Raw genomic sequence first — 17,853 nt, forward strand, 5'->3', positions numbered from 1 at the left:
AGTGATTTGGGCATTACTCAAATCTAACCCATATCCTGTGTTGTTTTTCTTGAGTTAGGATTTTGAATTTTCAAAGTGGACCCTACCTAGATCTACATCTCGTGAAATACTTGTGGTTCTAGATAAAATCTGGTTTTATACAATTCATGTCCATATCCAAATCGAGACCTACTCGGACCCAAAAGTTTATGTGAGAAAATTTGGACGTATAAATATATGCAAGTTTCAATATTGGATAAACATTAATATTTTCGAGTACATAGAATTATTTGATAAGACTTCATACTTTTTCCGTTCATGATTTTTTGAAAGCAACACTCCTGAATGTTGATTCTATTTTTTGTAAATACTAACTGGATTGTAATTCCGCTCTCTTTGAATTTCATATGTTTTGATTTATGAATTTAACTTTTAGTTACATATTTTAAAAAATATCCATGGATGCCAATTTAGTTGACCAAATCTAGAAGGATCTGAATCTAAATTTTCTTTTCCAAATTCATTAGGATCTGAGTTAGATCTGAGTATCAGTAAATTCATTAAGCTCGAGTCTAAATGAAATGGATTCAACTCAAACTCTACTCATTAACATGCCTAATTATACGCAATATCCAACTTGTTTTAGTATTAAAAAAAGAAAAAGAAAAAGAAGGGCTCGCGTAGGGTTGATATCGAGTCGAATCGAGCTCGCCATACTCGAGCTCGAACTCGATGACTAATAGTAGCACTCGAACTCGAGCTCAAGTTTGAGCAAGTTGTTTGAGCAAAGCTCGATCTCGGATCGGCATAATATTGGGAAGATTTGAGCTTGACTCGATAGAGCTCAAGAAGTTGGCGAGTTTGATATTGAGCTCAAGTACTCAAACTCAAGAAAGGGTTAGGATCATAAATATTGCTAAGGTTCAACCTAAAAATAATTTAATTATTTTTAATATATTAATTAAATATTACACTGAGTACTCGATAGTGTTCGATGAGTTCTCGAGTATATAATATATATACTTGAACTTGACTCGAAATCTCAATCGAATAGCACAAACACGACTCGAACTCGGCATTGACCGAGCTCGAGTCAAGTAGTTGATCGAGCTACTGCGTGTTCGAGTTAAGCTGCTTGATTGAATTGCAAAAATAAGCTCCCCGATACAAACTGACAAGTGACTAATTTACGCTATATTTGTATGACATTTTATGTTATTTTTAGTCACTTTGGCAATATTGCAGCAAGGAAAAGGATCATTTTGGCTATAATTGGAGTAAAATGCTCTTAAGTGATTAAATAAGATTTTTATCATTTTTTACTTGTATTTTGTCCATAATTTGTGTAGGAGTTGGAGATATACTTCATTTGGATGAAAAGGAAGTTGACAGCTTTGACACATCTTTGTATTTCGGCTATAAATTGAGTTACAATGATCGGATTGAAATGATTCTTGAACTATTTTGAAAATAAGAGATAGATCTACAAAGCTTATGAAGACATCAAAATCCAGTTTGAATATTTTCTAGGTCAAAAAGCCGAATTACAGTAGCCAATTTCTATTGGTCGAAGCTGAAACAAGGGTCTGACCAGTCAAGGGTATTTCAGTCATTTCTCAGCCTACACAAATCCAAATGAGGTGATTCTTGATGCATTGGAAAGCTAACTAAAAGGACTCAGTTTCAAGTTTTGGTCAAGAGTTAATTTAGCTTCTATCATCAAGTAAAGTTCAGTTGAAGTTGAGGCAGAATTGGGGCAACATTGAAGACTGGACAGAAATTGCTAAGAATGGCAGGGGAGCAATCCGACCGGATTCTGAACGGATTTGTGGCCAGATTATGGTTAGAAAAGGCTGCTCTCCACCTGCACAACTTATTTTCTCCTCCAATAATTCATAGCTATTGATGGACGTGTGACAATAACTTTGTAGCTGTAAAAGTGATGTTTGAAGCCTCATTTCTTGACTAAATCATCTATAAATAGCCATGGACTTTCAAGATTAAGGAGAGCTTGGAGAGTGCAAGAAATACCAAAAAATGTAGTTCTTACATTTTCTTAAGTGTTAGGTTAGTTTAGTATAGGATAGTTTAGCTAGTTAGTTCATCCTTCTAGTTTATTAGCTAGATGAAGAAGAGGTTGGAGGATGAAGAAGGCAAGGAAAGAGCTCATGTGACAAGGGTAACTTTTCCTTTCTAACTCTTTATCTTTTGTACTTGATTCCAAATTTAGTTAATAGACAAGTTTTGGATTTTATGTTTATTATGTGTTTCTAAAGTTTATGCCTTGGGTTTGGTTGAACTTTCTATGATTGTTAATGTTTATTATTTAGCTATTTGATGCTATTATTTTAAGCAAGTTATTTAGCACTTTAGTTCTTTAAATCATGATTAATTTGGTACCATTAATTGTGATTATCTAAATGTGTTGTTTCTTCAATGAATATTGAGATTTAACACTAGTTCAAGGAGTGTTAAACCTAGGGAATACACTCACGAGAGTAGAGGTGCACCTATGTAGTTTTAGTGATTCATTTCATGTAATTTCATAGAGGTAATTAACTTGTAGCTAATTTCATAACCACAAGAGTATGTATGAATTAGTTTTTTTTTTTCCATAAAATTTTATTATTTTATAAAAATTTCGGCAGAGTTTCCCCTTATAAAAGGACGAAACTCCCTGCCATCAAACCACAATTTGACAATAAATATACAATATAGCGAAGGATTAAGCACTTAAAATCTGATACTAAGATTAAATCTTCCGTTGTCCATATTAGGATGTCTTCCAGTGAATCTGAATGTTGATCCTTGAAGCTCAGCGGTTAATCTTGTCACTTTCACCTGCATTGGTCTTTTTTGCTTCTTATTCCCATTCATGCCAGACACCGTGTACGAAACGTAGGAAGTCCTAATCGATCTAATCTAATAGCCCCCCTGACCAATTGTGGTAAATCTGAAAATGTATTAAACACATGACCTGCGCAAGCATCAGCACCAAAATTTGCCAGATGATCCGCCGGTGTGTTTGCTTCTCTGTAGCAGTGTGTGATGGATTGGAAAGACTGCTTGAAAATCATCAACTCATCCATATCTCTCTGTAGACGCCAAGGACACGCACTGGTCCCTTGAACAATCTGAACCAGGGTGAGAGAGTCAGCCTCTAAGTGTAACTCCAAGTACCCTCGAATCACACAATGTCTAACTCCCCATAACAACGCTCGAAGTTCTGCTTGCATGCTAGTTATCACTCCGAAGGGCTCCGCGTATCCAAATACAAAATTTCCTCGACTGTCTCGCACAAGTCCACCCCCCCACTCCTTCCTGGGTTTCCCCGAGAGCATCCATCTGAGTTCAACTTATAACCTCCACACGGAGTTACCCAATAAACTGGCTTAATAATCATCCGCCTTTGATGATTACCCAACTCGAGAAGTAACCCTTCCCATGTAGGAGCAGAACACTGCACCCCCGGGAACCGTGATTGAAGAAAATCATGAAGAAGCTGAACAATCCAAGTCACCGTATCCCTTATCCTCATCTTCCGATCTTCAAACACCCCTTCATTCCTTCTTTTCCACAAAACCCAGCATACTACCGAAGGAAGTATATTTTGTAAAAATTTTACACGGTCATTAGTTCCCCTCCTTACCCAACAAGACCACACCATGTGACGTGTCGTATGCACCCCACTAAATTCACCAGCAGTACTCTCGAAGTGACGCCAGACCGATCGTGCCCCTTCTCCTGAGCAAAATACATGATTCAAATCCTCCTCATGAGGGTTCTGACAACAGAAGCATTTAGATGGGCCATAGACCCCAAACCTCTTTAGTCGATCCATAAGAGGGAGCCTCCCCTGTAGTAGTCGTAACATAAAAAAAGAGATCTTGACTGGAAGACCTTGCTGCCATATACGGGCAAAAAGCCAAGAGGTGTCATTTGAATGACTGATCAATGAGTAAGCCGATGCAGTGGAAAAAACACCCGAGTTCGTCAATGCCCACACCATTCTGTCATTGCCCCTACCGGAAGGAGGATCAATCTCCAGAACCTGCCTAACCAGTTCTCCATCTAAGAATTGATGGAGCATGCCTACATTCCAGACCCGTCTATCTACAAAATCAACCACGGAATGATCATGGAAGATATCCACCTTGTTGCAAAGCGCTCCTGACCCCATCCAATTGTCATGCCAAAAATCCAAAGCACCCTCACGAACTATCCAAGTAATATTCTCCTCCCCAAAACGCTGCATTGTGACCATCCTCCTCCAAGCCTGGCATCCCCGATGACCAATATCAGCAAGACAAGGGTGCTGCCCTGCACAATACTTTTGGAGCATAAACTTTGCCCATAATGATTGCTGTTGCCGGAATTTCCACCAGAGTTTAATGGAAAATGAGTCGTAGACCTGCTTCAACCCCCGCAGGCCTACACCCCCTTCATCCTTCGGCCGACACAGATCTGCCCAACTGAACCAATGGTACTTGTTCCCCAAATTCAAGGATCCCCACAAGAACTTGGCAAACAATTTCTCTAAGGCCATCAACATCCCTTTTGGAGGGGACGCGGCTGCCAGCAAATGAATTGGCATAGAGGCTAACACGCTCTGAATCAATACCACCCTGCCCCCTGACGATAAAATTTGGTTCTTCCAAGACAAAATGCGATTCGCCACCGCATTATATGTATCCGTATAGTAAATCGTCTTACTCCTTCCGGCATATAAGGGACAACCAAGGTACCGTATCGGAAATACTCTTCTATTATATCCCAATACCTGGTTAACAACCGCTGTCCTCTGAGCTGGTGAGCGTGGATGAGTAAGGAAACAACTCTTCTGAGGGTTGAGCCGCTGACCTGATGCCTCACTATAATCTTCCAGAACTCGTTTAATCAAATGTAGGGATGACCTGCCGCCACTAGAAAAGATAATCACGTCATCGGCGAATGCCAAATGCGTAATTATAGGACAATGAGGAGGCACTTTAAACGGAATAAATCCTGTCTGTGTGGATAGCTTGTTGAGGGCTCGAGACAACAACTCAGCTCCAATAACGAATAAGGCTGGTGAAATGGGATCTCCTTGCCGTAAACCCCGTGAAGATTTGAAAAAGCCGTGTGAACCGCCATTTACAAGCACCGAGAACCAAACATTCGATATTAAGCGCCATATCATGTCTATCCAAGTTTCACTGAACCCGAAATACCGTAACACCTGTAGTAGAAAGGGCCATGAGACTCTATCATAAGCCTTCATCATATCTAACTTGATGACCACGTTGCCACCCCGATTTGATTTTTTAATATCCGCTGCTAACTCCTGGGCTAACAAGAAATTATCTGTAATCTGCCTCCCTTGGACAAACCCACTTTGCTGTGGAGATATAATCCAGGGTAATATTATCGCCAATCTTGTCGATAATAGTTTGGAAATGATTTTGTTAGTGAAGTTACATAGACTGATTGGCCGAAATTGCTTGAAATCTTGGGGGTTCTCCACTTTGGGTAACAACACAATTGAAGTAGCCGTGATACTCCTAGGTAGTTCAGCGCCGCAGAAAAAGCTGATAACCGCACGGTATATATCCAAAGCCACTACCTCCCAAGCAAAGGTAAAGAATTTCCCTGTAAACCCGTCCGGCCCTGCTGCGCTCTCTCCGTCCATAGCAAAGACTATGTCTTTAACTTCTGTAAGAGATGGAATGTCCGTTAACCGTGAGTTTTCTTGATCCGTTATCAATTTCGGTATGATCTGCAGACCAGTAAGGCAAGGAAGGCCCCCCTCTGCTGTGAAAAACTCCTTAAAGAAACCCACTGCTGCTTCCCCAATCTGGCATTCCCCATCGATCCACTCTCCAGCGGTATCTTTGATCCGATGAATTACTGCCCTATGCCTCCTTTCCGTGACCAAGGAATGAAAATATTTGGTGTTCCTATCTCCGTCCGAGAGCAACCTTACCCGCGCCTTTTGTCTCCAAAAACCCTCTTCAACTATAAGCGCTCGGCGTAACCGAGCCCGAGCATGATGTAACTCGCTCCGCCGTTGCTCAGTAGGATCCAGGTCGTATGCTGTTTCAGCCTCTGTTACCATACGTTCGGCATCACATGCTCCCTGAAAAATATCCCCAAATGTCGTTCTAGACCATTGCTTGAGGGCATTTTTAACATTCCTCAACTTCAAGGCCAATACTTGCAAAGGAGAACCATTGACTGGTTGAGCCCAACAATCCTTGATAACCCCCAGTAAACCAGGATGAGTAGTCCAGATGTTTAAGAAACGGAACGGCTTGGGTTTGTTATCTAGTTTCGTATCCACCGACAAAAGTAATGGAGCATGATCCGACGGGTCACGTCCTAAATGTTGCACCATGATTTGGTATGGAAGCTCTAAAGCACGCCCGCATAGAAGTAAGCGGTCCAGACGTTTCCATATCCGCGCCCTTCCCGAACGGTTATTACACCAGGTATATCTTGAACCAGAGAATCCCGCATCACAGACACCGGCCATCGTCATGAAATTCAAAAAATCTGATCCCTCCGACGGTCTAAATGGCAATCCACCCCTCTTCTCCTCGGTATTTATGACCACATTGAAATCTCCCATCAAAAACCAAGGGTTGAAGTCGGGTTTATCCCCCAAAAGTGCATTCCACAAATTTTCTCTTTCCTGCTCCGTACACTTCGCATGTATACAAGATAAAGTAATGAAGTCTTGAAAAATATGAGATTTAACTCTAATAGTTAGATGTTGGGGAGACTCCCCTGTAATCTGACACGTAAACAACGACCGATAGAAAATCCAAACAGAACCCGAAAGATTGAACAAGCAACAATCCATCCCCAATTTAATTCTAATATTAGTGATTGACTCCACCCTCAATTTAGGTTCAACAACAACCACCAATTGAAGATCATACATTTTAATAAGTTTCCTTAATCGTCTTAAATTAGGAGCACGAGCTACCCCTCTTATATTCCAAAAAAGAAACTTAATCATCAGAAAGGACAGAAAAAGAATTTGATGAAGAACTAACCATAGAGCGTAGTGTTCTATCTGACGGGAGACCAGCTCGGAGACCACGTGACACCGGCTCCAAATGCCGGGTCTGTAGTGATGACTTCTCCTGTCGGACAAGGTCCTTGCCCCTAGGGGAGAGGGTACCTACCCTTCTTTGAGAATCCTGTATGTCATCAATTTGTCCCTCAGCAGAACACACGACCACCCTCGCGGGCAGCGCACTCCCTGCAATCTCAGAACCTTCCTCTCCTTTCTCATGTCCCAGCACCACCTCGATACCTTCGACAGCCACCGCCCCACATTCCTCCTCCGTTTTCCTCTCATGCTGTGCTGCTATAGTATCAGAGGACTGGTGCACCTGGTCCTCTTGCTCAGGCTCGTGAGATGTACCACCTGGTGACTGATCATGAGCAACTAACTCTTTGCTAGCCACAGCCCTATTAACTTCTCCCTTTGCCCCATCAATCGCTGCAGCATCTTGTATCAACCTTGCTGGGTTTTTTGTATTATCCTCGGAAGGCCCATCAGGCCCAGTAGTCTTGGCATGTTGACCAGAGGTTCCTCTCAATTCGGGCTTTAAAACATGACAAATCTCCACATCGTGACCTTGGCGGAAACAATGTGAGCAGTACCTTGGAAGGTTCTCAACCACCAGCTCTTGCCAAAAACCAGTATGATTTCCATTGCCAATCCAAACCCGCGACGGAGTCAACCGCAACAAATCCATCTCAACACACACCCGTGCCACACTTGGTCTTGACACCGCAAGGGTAGCCGCATCAACCAACAAAGGGTTACCCACCATAGAAGCAATCTGGAAAATCACCTCCTTATTGAAAAAATGCAGCGGGAGCTTTGGTAATTGAAGCCACAGCGGAACCACCGACGATTCCCTATCAACATGGAAGTCTGTGGTCCATTTGAATACTCTCATGGGGAATGAAGCCACATACCAGATCCTCCTGAACCATACACGATGGAAATCAGCTTCATTGTTCAACTGAATTAACACATGTCTTGCGTCCAATAGGCCAATCATCGGGTTCTCACGTAAATCCAGCGATGCAATGAATTTCCTCACCTCCTCCAACTTCGGTCTACCTCTAGAGAATTTCCCAATCAATGCAAAACGAAATGGACTGGCCAAAGCTTCAACCGCTGCCTGTGGGAAAATCAAAGCAGGTTCTCCTTTGTGTGTAGCCTCCTGTGCCGCAAAGGATAGTGTTGGCTGCTGTGAGTTTTTCGTGAACAAATCAGAAAATGATTTGCGTTGAAATGTAGGGGGGGCAGGCTGCCCTCCATCAGGTAGCCGTACACATACATAAAAAAATTACGTCATAACTAGTCAAGATAGTAGTACTCAATGATCTAAAAATAGCACTTGCATGAATAGTTAGGGATACCATAACCTAAGGAGCTTTCATTTGTTATTATCTTGCATAAGTTTAGCATAATTTTATTTCTTTTAATTCATTGATCGTCAAAATAATAGAGAAGTTTTAGTAGTGTCGGTAATTATCCAATCTTTCTCGTGGGATCGACCCGATATTTGCCCTAAACTACTAATTTGACCTGTATACTTGCAATCAAAACGGGTATATTTCGGAATTAAACTGGCACTTATATCAAAAGCCCGTCACAAACTAATTGTGCTACTAGAAAGTCATGTGCGGCTTAGCTTAACTCAAGTTGAGTATTTAAGTAGCCCTCAAATCAAGCTCCACCAAAAAGTTACTTCCTCCGTTCCATAAGATAGGCTCGCTTTCCTTTTGTATCTATACCAAATTATAGGTTTAGTTTCTTTTTTAAAGAGTAGTTAATTTGTTATTTTACTAATATATCCATATTTAAGGCACACAGCAAATGCACTACTCCATTAGTTAATTATTCTATTTGAAATATTAAATACAGCACTTATAACTAGATCTACATTTACTACTCTTTGAGAAAAGTACCAATAAAAAACAATTGTTGTAATTATATTAATTAAATTTTTTAATCTATGTGAAAAAAGAAATAGGCTTATCTTTATGGAACGAAGAGAGTATTTGATCTGTAGATTCAAGTTTAATAATTTGCACCCTTATTTATTTATGTATTTTTTGTACTACTTTAAAAAGATTACATTAGTTATAATTTACTTTTGACTTCAACTAAACTTAGCTTCTTATTGAGCTTGAGTTAATGTGGAGCCGAACTCTACTCAAATTTATGTTTTCAATTGAGTTTCATCTAAAGCCTCAAGAATGGGGTTAGAGTTTTGTATTTTATCGAAAGGCTAACAAATTATTCCAAAAAATGAAAATAATGGTGCTTTGTTGTTTGTAAAAAAGCACATAAAAAATGGTGTCTCGCCATTTGCAGAACATGTAGTATAATTAAGGTCAACCAAAAAAAAAATATTCGTAAAGTATTTGAAATTACCAACGTTATTATAAAAGAATTGAGCCTTATAGATTGCACATCGTCTCTCTTGTCTTCTCCCTCAAACATAACCAACAACAAACCCTTCTTCTTCTTCCCTCTCTCTCTTTTCAGACCATGGAATTCAAGAAGCCAAGAACCCATTATCCTCTTCCATCAACACAATCAGAAGAAGAGAATCAGAAAAAGGACAAGATGAAGAATCTCGAGAAGGTGAAGAAGGGTCAGAAGAAGAATCAAAATTAGAACACAAGGAAGAATCAGAGGAAGAAGAAAGATCAGAAGGAGAAGAATTTGAAGTTGAAGAAAATATACATGAATCACCAACTCAACTTGACCAAATGTTCAGTGCTCAAAAGGAAATCATCACTCCATCTCAATCTTCCTCAGATTCTGGTGAAGAGGAGGATAAGGAAGGAGGAGATGATGAAGAATTAGAAATTTCCACACATTCTCCTACATCGGATTTTATGATAAAGTTGATTCCTCCAACCAAATTCACATCAAAAGGCTCAAGTTCCACCTCAAAACGGCCTTTGGAAGACCAGAGAGATGATCAAAAGCATTTGAGAAGTGAGAAGAAGGCCAAAGGTAAAGCTGATGAACCGAACAAACAGGAGCCATCTGCCATTTCAGCCGCTATTGGTGAAGGTGTTGGTACGAAGTGGAGCGAGACGACGTGAAGTGTCTTCTCCGATCCATCATCAAGTTTAAGACTGAGAAAGGTCTAAATCCTTCCACTAATGTGAATGCTTTCTGTAAGTATGTTAAAGGGTAGTTTGGACGTGAGTTTTCTAGAAGTCAGATTTATCAGAAAATTAGGAGGTTGAAAAGTAAAAGTTTCAATTCTGTGGAGAAATTTGAGAAAGGTGGGGATTGCTTTGTTCATTTCAACGCCAATGAGCTTGAAATATTTAAACACTCAAAATCGATTTGGGGTGGTGAAACTGGTGATGGCACAGCTATTGACAAAGCTAATAAAACTGTGAAAAGGATGGGTAAAATTGTTAGTTTTGTGAAACAAGATAAGAAAGAAGAAAAGAAGAAGAAGAAGAAGAAGAAGAAGAATCTGGTGAAAACGTTTTTTAGAGATGATATTGAAGATGATTTTCAGTCCAAGTATCCTTATCTAAAAAAATATTTTGATGTTGCTTCAAGGAGCATTATGATGAATGCAGACAAAATTGCAGGTCAAAGGAGTTTATTGAAAGATAACATGAGTTTGACTGGCCATAGGAAAGCAATGGAGCTGGAGGACAAGTGGAAGAAACTGTGCGAGGCTGAAGTAGAGCTTTTGTTGAAGAGGTCAGAATTGATGAAGGAGCATTGTACCTTGGTGCTGGAATGTATGAAGGAGAAGAGTAATTAGAGGCTGATGGGTTATATCTTTTGGAATTCCAGCATGGTCTTTTGAATTTCGAGCCATCTAAAGTGTAGATTTTATATTTGGAAACGACTTGGTGCCAATTCTGTCAATTTCGGTTTGTAGTTCTTTTGCAAGTAATGTATTCTGCCGCTTGATGTTTTAATTTGAGAATGTTACTAGTTTCTCCAATATTAGTTACTCCTTTCGTCCTAGAACTTTTCTGATATCATTGTCCATTTGTTTCGAAAGATAACTTTTCTGACAAAAGAGATATAGAAAATTTCCAGAATTTGTTAGCTATCAACGCTGTACTTTATGTAAGTGCAGTGTTCCCCTGTTACTAGAAAGTTTGAAGTCTTACCTTGTTTCAAAAACTAGGGTGAGCTGATCATGCCATATTAGCTAGTAGTGATATTCACCTGACATGAATCTGATAGATCATTCCAAGTATTTCTAATATTACCTAGTATTCTAGGTTATGCATTACTAATGCTAGTTCAGGATGGTGGACTGCCATTTCATGTTCTAGTTGCGTAATTCAACTATCGATGTGAACACTATCACTATCGAATTTTGGCATACTTACCGCCATTCATGAATTTGTAAATTTTCCATTTCGCTTGTTTGTTCCTTAATTTCTCTGTTGACAATTTCCCATTAAATTGAGTCAAACTGCTTGAGAAGCCAGTTGCTTGCTCAAACCAAACAGCAGCATATCATGATTATTGTCAATCATAGGAAACGCTTTGTTAAACTGCAATTGGTTCATTGCATCATTCCGAATATTGCTGTTGCCAAACATTTGCTTAAACCATATACCTATCTGTCTTTAAGTAACTATTCTTAGAGGTGATGTAGCTTGGACAGAGATGTTTTGTCCAATTTTGTTTTGTCGAAGAAAAGCATAAAAGGGATGGTCATCTTCATGGAATTCTCAAGTAATGAGTGTTCCTTCTTAGGTATTATGCACTAAGGGAACATTGATGTCCTAGAGTTTGAATAAGACTAGAAATGCCACCTTATTTCTTTTCTCTAACAAGTTGCTAGTGACCAAAATCGTTTGTGTGTACCTTGAATTGCTTGAATGCCAAAAGATTTCATCATGGCAACCATCCGATTCACTACTTCTCATATCAATAGAAACATTATGTACCTTGAATTGCTTGAATAATGCAGCATTAATCCAGGTAGCTGTGTTTTCTCTCCTATGTGCAGGATCGATACGCGATCATTGTAACCTGCTGTTTTCCACCCTTTTTGGGGAATAGGACTGCTAGATTTTTAAAACCCTCCAACATATATGGGTTTAAAAGATTAACTGAGAAAAACATTGGGAGGACTTGAGAAAAGGGAAAAGGTGTAAAGGTGATTTCAGTTTCTTCATTCACGAGAGCCCAGAGTCAACAACCTTGAAGAAATCAGATTAATTTGACGAAAGCATTGGGAGGATTTTCAATAAATTATGGTTTAAATGGAGGGTTTACTATCGTTGTTAACATTTCAGATTGACAGCTTTTTTAATTTTCCAAAGAAAAAGAAGGTATACTGAAAGATCAACAAAAAGTGTTTTTAATAGTCTCTTGCTGACTGGTTCATTGTGATTGTATTTCTACCGCTTATAGTTTTGTTTCTCCTTCGAATATCAATAAACTTCTTACCTTAAAAAAAATGAACAAAAAGTGTTGTGGTGATACGAGAATTTCATGCTGCGCTAAGAAACATTAACGATGTAAGAAAACAATAATTATGAATTCTAAGGAAGAAATAAGAAACATTAATTTCTTTTCATCAATTCTTTATGTGTAAGCTACAAAACCCATAAGTTTTTTCTTCCTCGCATTACAATATGTAAATGTGTGTGTACAGACACATATACACACATTCATACATATATATGTGTGCACAGACACATATACATACATTCATACATACATACATTTTTTTTATTACTCAGTTAATAGTTATTAGATCTTAAAGAAATAAAAAAGAACTAAAACATGATATTTATGTAGAAAAAATAATAATATAATAAAAAGTGTGACAGAAAATGGCATAGGGTGTGAGACAGAAGATCCGTTGGCCATACATACATACATACATAGTAAAAGTGTAAAAAGCAAAATATCAAACTAACCCAAACTGATCTCCTTTATATCAGTATTTTCAATCACAAATATGGGAAGGGGTTTATTCTTCTTTTACAGCACTTCTAGACGCTCAACAAAGAATAATTGTTGAATCATGCACGAAAATGACGACCACAAGTACAAGACACTAACAAATACCCAATTGTTCTGTCCTTTAAATCTATTTTCATGGAGTTTTTGATACTTGCAACAGAAAGCTTTCTAAACCTTCCTCTGCTCATGATGGAGTTCCTGATACTGCTGAATTTGTTGGTGGAGAAGACGTTTATGAGAATTCTGCATATATTATCTTGGGAGCAACATTTGGTTATTTCCAAAGATTGAGAGAGAATTAGTCGTGAGTAATTATGGCATGGTCAACAATAAATAATGGTTCTGAAAGAACGAATTGGAGAATCTCAGGAATTCAAAAGATCTCTTTATTAAAAATCAGGCTTTGGGAAACTTTCAAAATTTAGGAAATACAAATCATTAAATTGGAATTTAAATCTGCACTTTAGTAACAACCAATGTTTGCAAAACACGAAAGGTTAATAGAATCGTTAGACTCCAAAATTCATGAAAATAGAGAAAAGCACATGGAAACATTATAATTAGATCAGAATATATGGAAAATTGGCTTATTTCAATGAATTTCATCGTCTAATCAATGTCTACTTAGTGCCCCCATTTTATTTCGTTAATTTCTTTTGTTTTCGTTCTAGTGATATCATTTAAAGTCTACTTGCCACAATTTGTCAATTTAGACCACTCCAACTATAAAAGATTTTCATTCCTATGTTGGTTCAGCAATTTTATGGTTATTTTTCAGTTGAAGTACAATTTCTCAAAATTAGTGGAAATTTCATGAGTTTGTTTAGGCATATACTATTTAATAGCTATTTAACAAAACCACTGTCACCGTTTTTCACATATTTTTTGTGATGCTAGTTCTCCAATTCCCACAATGGAGAGAACGTAGAGGTGTATGATGATTGGTAGTTCAGCAATTGCCTTATTGTTCTATTTCTTTTAATGCATAAAGGAGCTGTCAAATGTTGTATAGTGTAGTGAATGGGAAAGGACGGGTTGGGAGTAACTTAAAAAACAGATGTAACATTAATAAGGGAAATAAATTGCCTTTGTTTGGATAATAATTGGTGTGTTGGATGATTATTTGAAAAAAAAAGGAACAGATTTCTCATATCATAAACATGTTTGTCAATAACATTTTATTTTCTCAATCACCTTTCGATTTATATAGATCACACTACAAAAAGTGTTAGAATGTTATTTCAAAAAAAATTCAAATAATTTCCTATTTAAACACACTATGGCTTTTCACAAAATTTAACTATAGACATCATTATCTAAGAACAAAGAAACTATATTATGATTAGAACATACGCTATCATGATTAGCCATTAGAAAAAAAAACTTTATTATAATTAGAACATATGATGTTTCCGACAAATTTTACTATTATGAAAGGTAATAGTGATCTTAATAGAATTTAGGGATAATTTTAGAAACCTCCCCTGAGGTTTCTAACTATTTAACTTAATTTCCTTAAATTTTAAAAATTACACTTATCCTCTTTTCACAAAATTTAACTATAGACATCATTATCTAAGAACAAAGAAACTATATTATGATTAGAACATACGCTATAATGATTAGCCATTAGAAAAAAAAACTTTATTATAATTAGAACATATGATGTTTCCGACAAATTTTACTATTATGAAAGGTAATAGTGATCTTAATAGAATTTAGGGATAATTTTAGAAACCTCCCCTGAGGTTTCTAACTATTTAACTTAATTTCCTTAAATTTTAAAAATTACACTTATCCTCTTGCTTTGACACTTTGGTAACCAAACATTAAAATAAGGTAAAAAATTTAATGTATACCCTAAAATACCCTTATCGTATAAAGTTTAATTTATTCCTCTCAACAATTGTGAAGTAATTTGATACAGTTATTAAAAAAAGGAGACTCAAGTTTTTCATTCCAATATATGTTATTTAATAATCAACTATAACAATAAATTTTTTGCTATAATAGGCTCTTTTTATGATGCTTTATTGGAAATATAGATTCTTTTTAAGATAGAAAAGAAAGTGTTATCTTGCTTTTTTTTTAATTTATGTATTATCTTTTTTAATAAAGTTTATGGACTAGTTTAGTGATGGAACTACCATAACGTGGTAGTGATTTGGACCATTTGTTTTAAATTATTGTTGATTTATACTTGATTTTATTACAAAAAAGAGCTACAAAAAATTTGGATGATATTCAAATTCATCAAAAAATTACTAGTTTAACATCTTACCTATATAGATATTAGCGACAACATTGATAGTTCTTCTATATTTTTAATGAAATATAAAAAAATTAATAAGAAGGAAAAAGGGAAAAATTATAAAATCCATCCTTTGTATGAACATGGCAACAAGAGAGTTTTATTAAAATGTTAAAGTTAATATTGTCATTTTAAATGGGTAAGGAAGGTAAGTGTAATTTTTGAAACCTTAAGGGAGCCAAGCAAAATTATTAAAAACCTCAGGGGAGGTTTTTGAAATTATCCATAGAATTTATGTACGATAACTCTCATGAATCTGTAAATTAGTAAGCAACTAGAAATTGAAAATTAAATCACTCTAAAAAAATAATTTAGAAATTAGACAAAGAACCGGTTCATTGATGATTTTTAAGGCTTGTAGATCCAAAAAAAAAATGTTTTGAAGATCTTGTCTTGTTTGGATTGCAAATTTGCGAAGAAAAATCTCTTTGACACATTTTTCAATTATTTTTTTATTTCACATATATTACATCGCTACAATATATTTTATACAAAAACTCCAAAAACTTGCATTCCAAATGAGCCATTAATTAGGTCATCCTTGATTTTTTCTTTATGATTTTTATTTTTTTCTTGGCATGTTTGTGTTCAATTTTTTGTTATTTGTGTGAAATACTATACTGTGTAAACTTTCACTCATTTATTTATTTTTTTCTTTACATGTTAAAAAATGCAAAGTATCTAATTTACTCCCCCCTTTTTGTTTAAAACTCACGTTATTGGACCCCTTTTGGAAATGACTCTCTCAACATTGTTTTCTTCATCGGTAAAACTCAAATCCAAAATCTTGCTTAAGGGGTATCAAGTTCCTTGACACATGATCCAATAATAATTGTATTTACTTCCCTCTTCTCAAGATTACTATTTTTCCTACTCAACTGAAGCAGTACAATGTTGTGGAAGTAGCTACATCTGTCACCCTACGTTTCAACAAACTACGATTAGACTTCTCTACTCAGAATTATTTAAAATAAAATAAAATAAAATTTGCCCCTTTTACCAAACCGATTCCAAAATTAGGATTGCAAAGTGGAGTTATTAGTCCTATTGTTTTATATAACTTATACTAAGTGAGGATGCTCAGACATCAATTGCCAAGTTGTTAAAGATGCCTCATAGAATGCATTTGTGGTTGTTCAGAGAATTTTAAACCCAAAATAATAATTCAAAATAAATTGAAATTTTTAAAACTAATATTCTATGATTGACAAGAGTTTAAGGAATACATTTTGAACTACCACTTTTAGTCTGCAAATATCGTATCATTTGCAAATGTAATTTGTTATTTCGTTTTTTTCATACTTTGCAAAGAAAGGCTTTGTCTTTATTTGATAAAATATAAGGTGGTCATACACAATTATCTTTTGGTAAAGTACGAAAACTTACCAGCAAAGTTAAAAAAAAAAACCCTAATATGACCATGCATTCTTGTCTCCTCGATTTGTGAACTTGAAAATGTTGTACCAGTAAAGCTTATTGTTTTAGCACAAGGCAACTGAAAATGTTTTATATAGGTAACTTTTTTTTCGAGGTATTAAATAGGTAACTTAGGTTTTGGGTATGGTTATGGTGGAACCAAAGTTTAGCTTGATTTTGAGCTAATAATCTTCTGAAATTCCTCAGGGGAAATGTTTAAACATTTTCATGCAGTAAATAACAGAGACTAAAACAGTTGGACAACATTTACCAAAGGTAATAAATTTGAAAAACTTTTAGCCCAATGAAGCAGATTTTTTTTTTTCCTATTTTTTTACGAGAAAGTTGCGATTTTTTTCCCTTTCAACCGCTAGACTTCCATTTTGATTAAATTCATAGTCTAAAAGCCAGAAACAAATTAACAAAATACAAAATTGAAGCAACATGAACTACTTGATAAGTCATTTGGTGAATCAAAAGTGAAGAAGCACCAAAACCAACTTCAAGGCTCGAAGACAAAAAAAAAATAATAAACAAAAAAAAGGAGGAACTTCAATACAACGTTTTAGGGCCCTGCGATGGAAAAAATGTGCAATTAGTAATGCTAAAATTTGCCAAAACTATTCTTTTGGCGATTTGGTGGACATAGCCAAACAATAAAAACCAAATAATAAAAATGCCTGAAAATTCTTCGGACAAAAGCATCAACATATGATCAAGATAACAAAAATTGTCAGGTAAGATTGAATAGGAAACATGAACATAAATGGCATTCTTGCAACACTTACCGCTATATATATGTGTGTGTGTGTGTGTATATATATATATACATGATTAACCATAACTATGTGTTGTTTGCTACAAGACAGAAGAACATTTCATAAGAGATTGTTGCTCTAAGATGGTCTCTATGTTTACATTAAGTAACTCCATAATGACAGCTTCGTCATTTTTTCACTGCTATTGGATCTTTTACTGTTTGATGGTTATTGAATGATCTCAATTAAAACAATTTTTACCCGTCATATTTTCACATTATTGCATTTGAAAACATCGGAAATCCATAAAAACCATGATTTCAGCAAGGTAGAATGACTATTACCTCATAGAAACTTTTAGTTGATCTGCAGTAACCTAATCCAAATGCTCCATTATC

General features: G+C 36.4%; 2 protein-coding genes across 2 annotated transcripts; both read right to left on the reverse strand.

The window, feature by feature from the left end:
- Positions 1 to 2,852: 2,852 nt before the first annotated feature.
- LOC140010719 (uncharacterized) lies at positions 2,853 to 3,215 on the reverse strand. The gene has a single exon (XM_072058043.1). The coding sequence runs from the start codon at positions 3,213 to 3,215 to the stop codon at positions 2,853 to 2,855; it is 363 nt and encodes a 120-aa protein (XP_071914144.1).
- An 8-nt stretch (positions 3,216 to 3,223) lies between these two features.
- On the reverse strand, positions 3,224 to 6,901 carry LOC113699927 (uncharacterized). The gene has a single exon (XM_027220274.2). It carries the CDS (start codon positions 6,899 to 6,901, stop codon positions 3,224 to 3,226), a length of 3,678 nt encoding a protein of 1,225 aa, XP_027076075.2.
- Positions 6,902 to 17,853: the final 10,952 nt, after the last annotated feature.

This window comes from Coffea arabica, chromosome 7c (genome assembly GCF_036785885.1).
Source record: "Coffea arabica cultivar ET-39 chromosome 7c, Coffea Arabica ET-39 HiFi, whole genome shotgun sequence".
In the NCBI taxonomy this organism is placed as follows: Eukaryota; Viridiplantae; Streptophyta; class Magnoliopsida; order Gentianales; family Rubiaceae; genus Coffea; species Coffea arabica.

Coding starts and splice junctions, on each gene's coding strand:
- LOC140010719 (XM_072058043.1), bottom strand. CDS start 3,215: ATGCAAGCAGAACTTCGAGCGTTGTTATGGGGAGTTAGACATTGTGTG.
- LOC113699927 (XM_027220274.2), bottom strand. CDS start 6,901: ATGTATGATCTTCAATTGGTGGTTGTTGTTGAACCTAAATTGAGGGTG.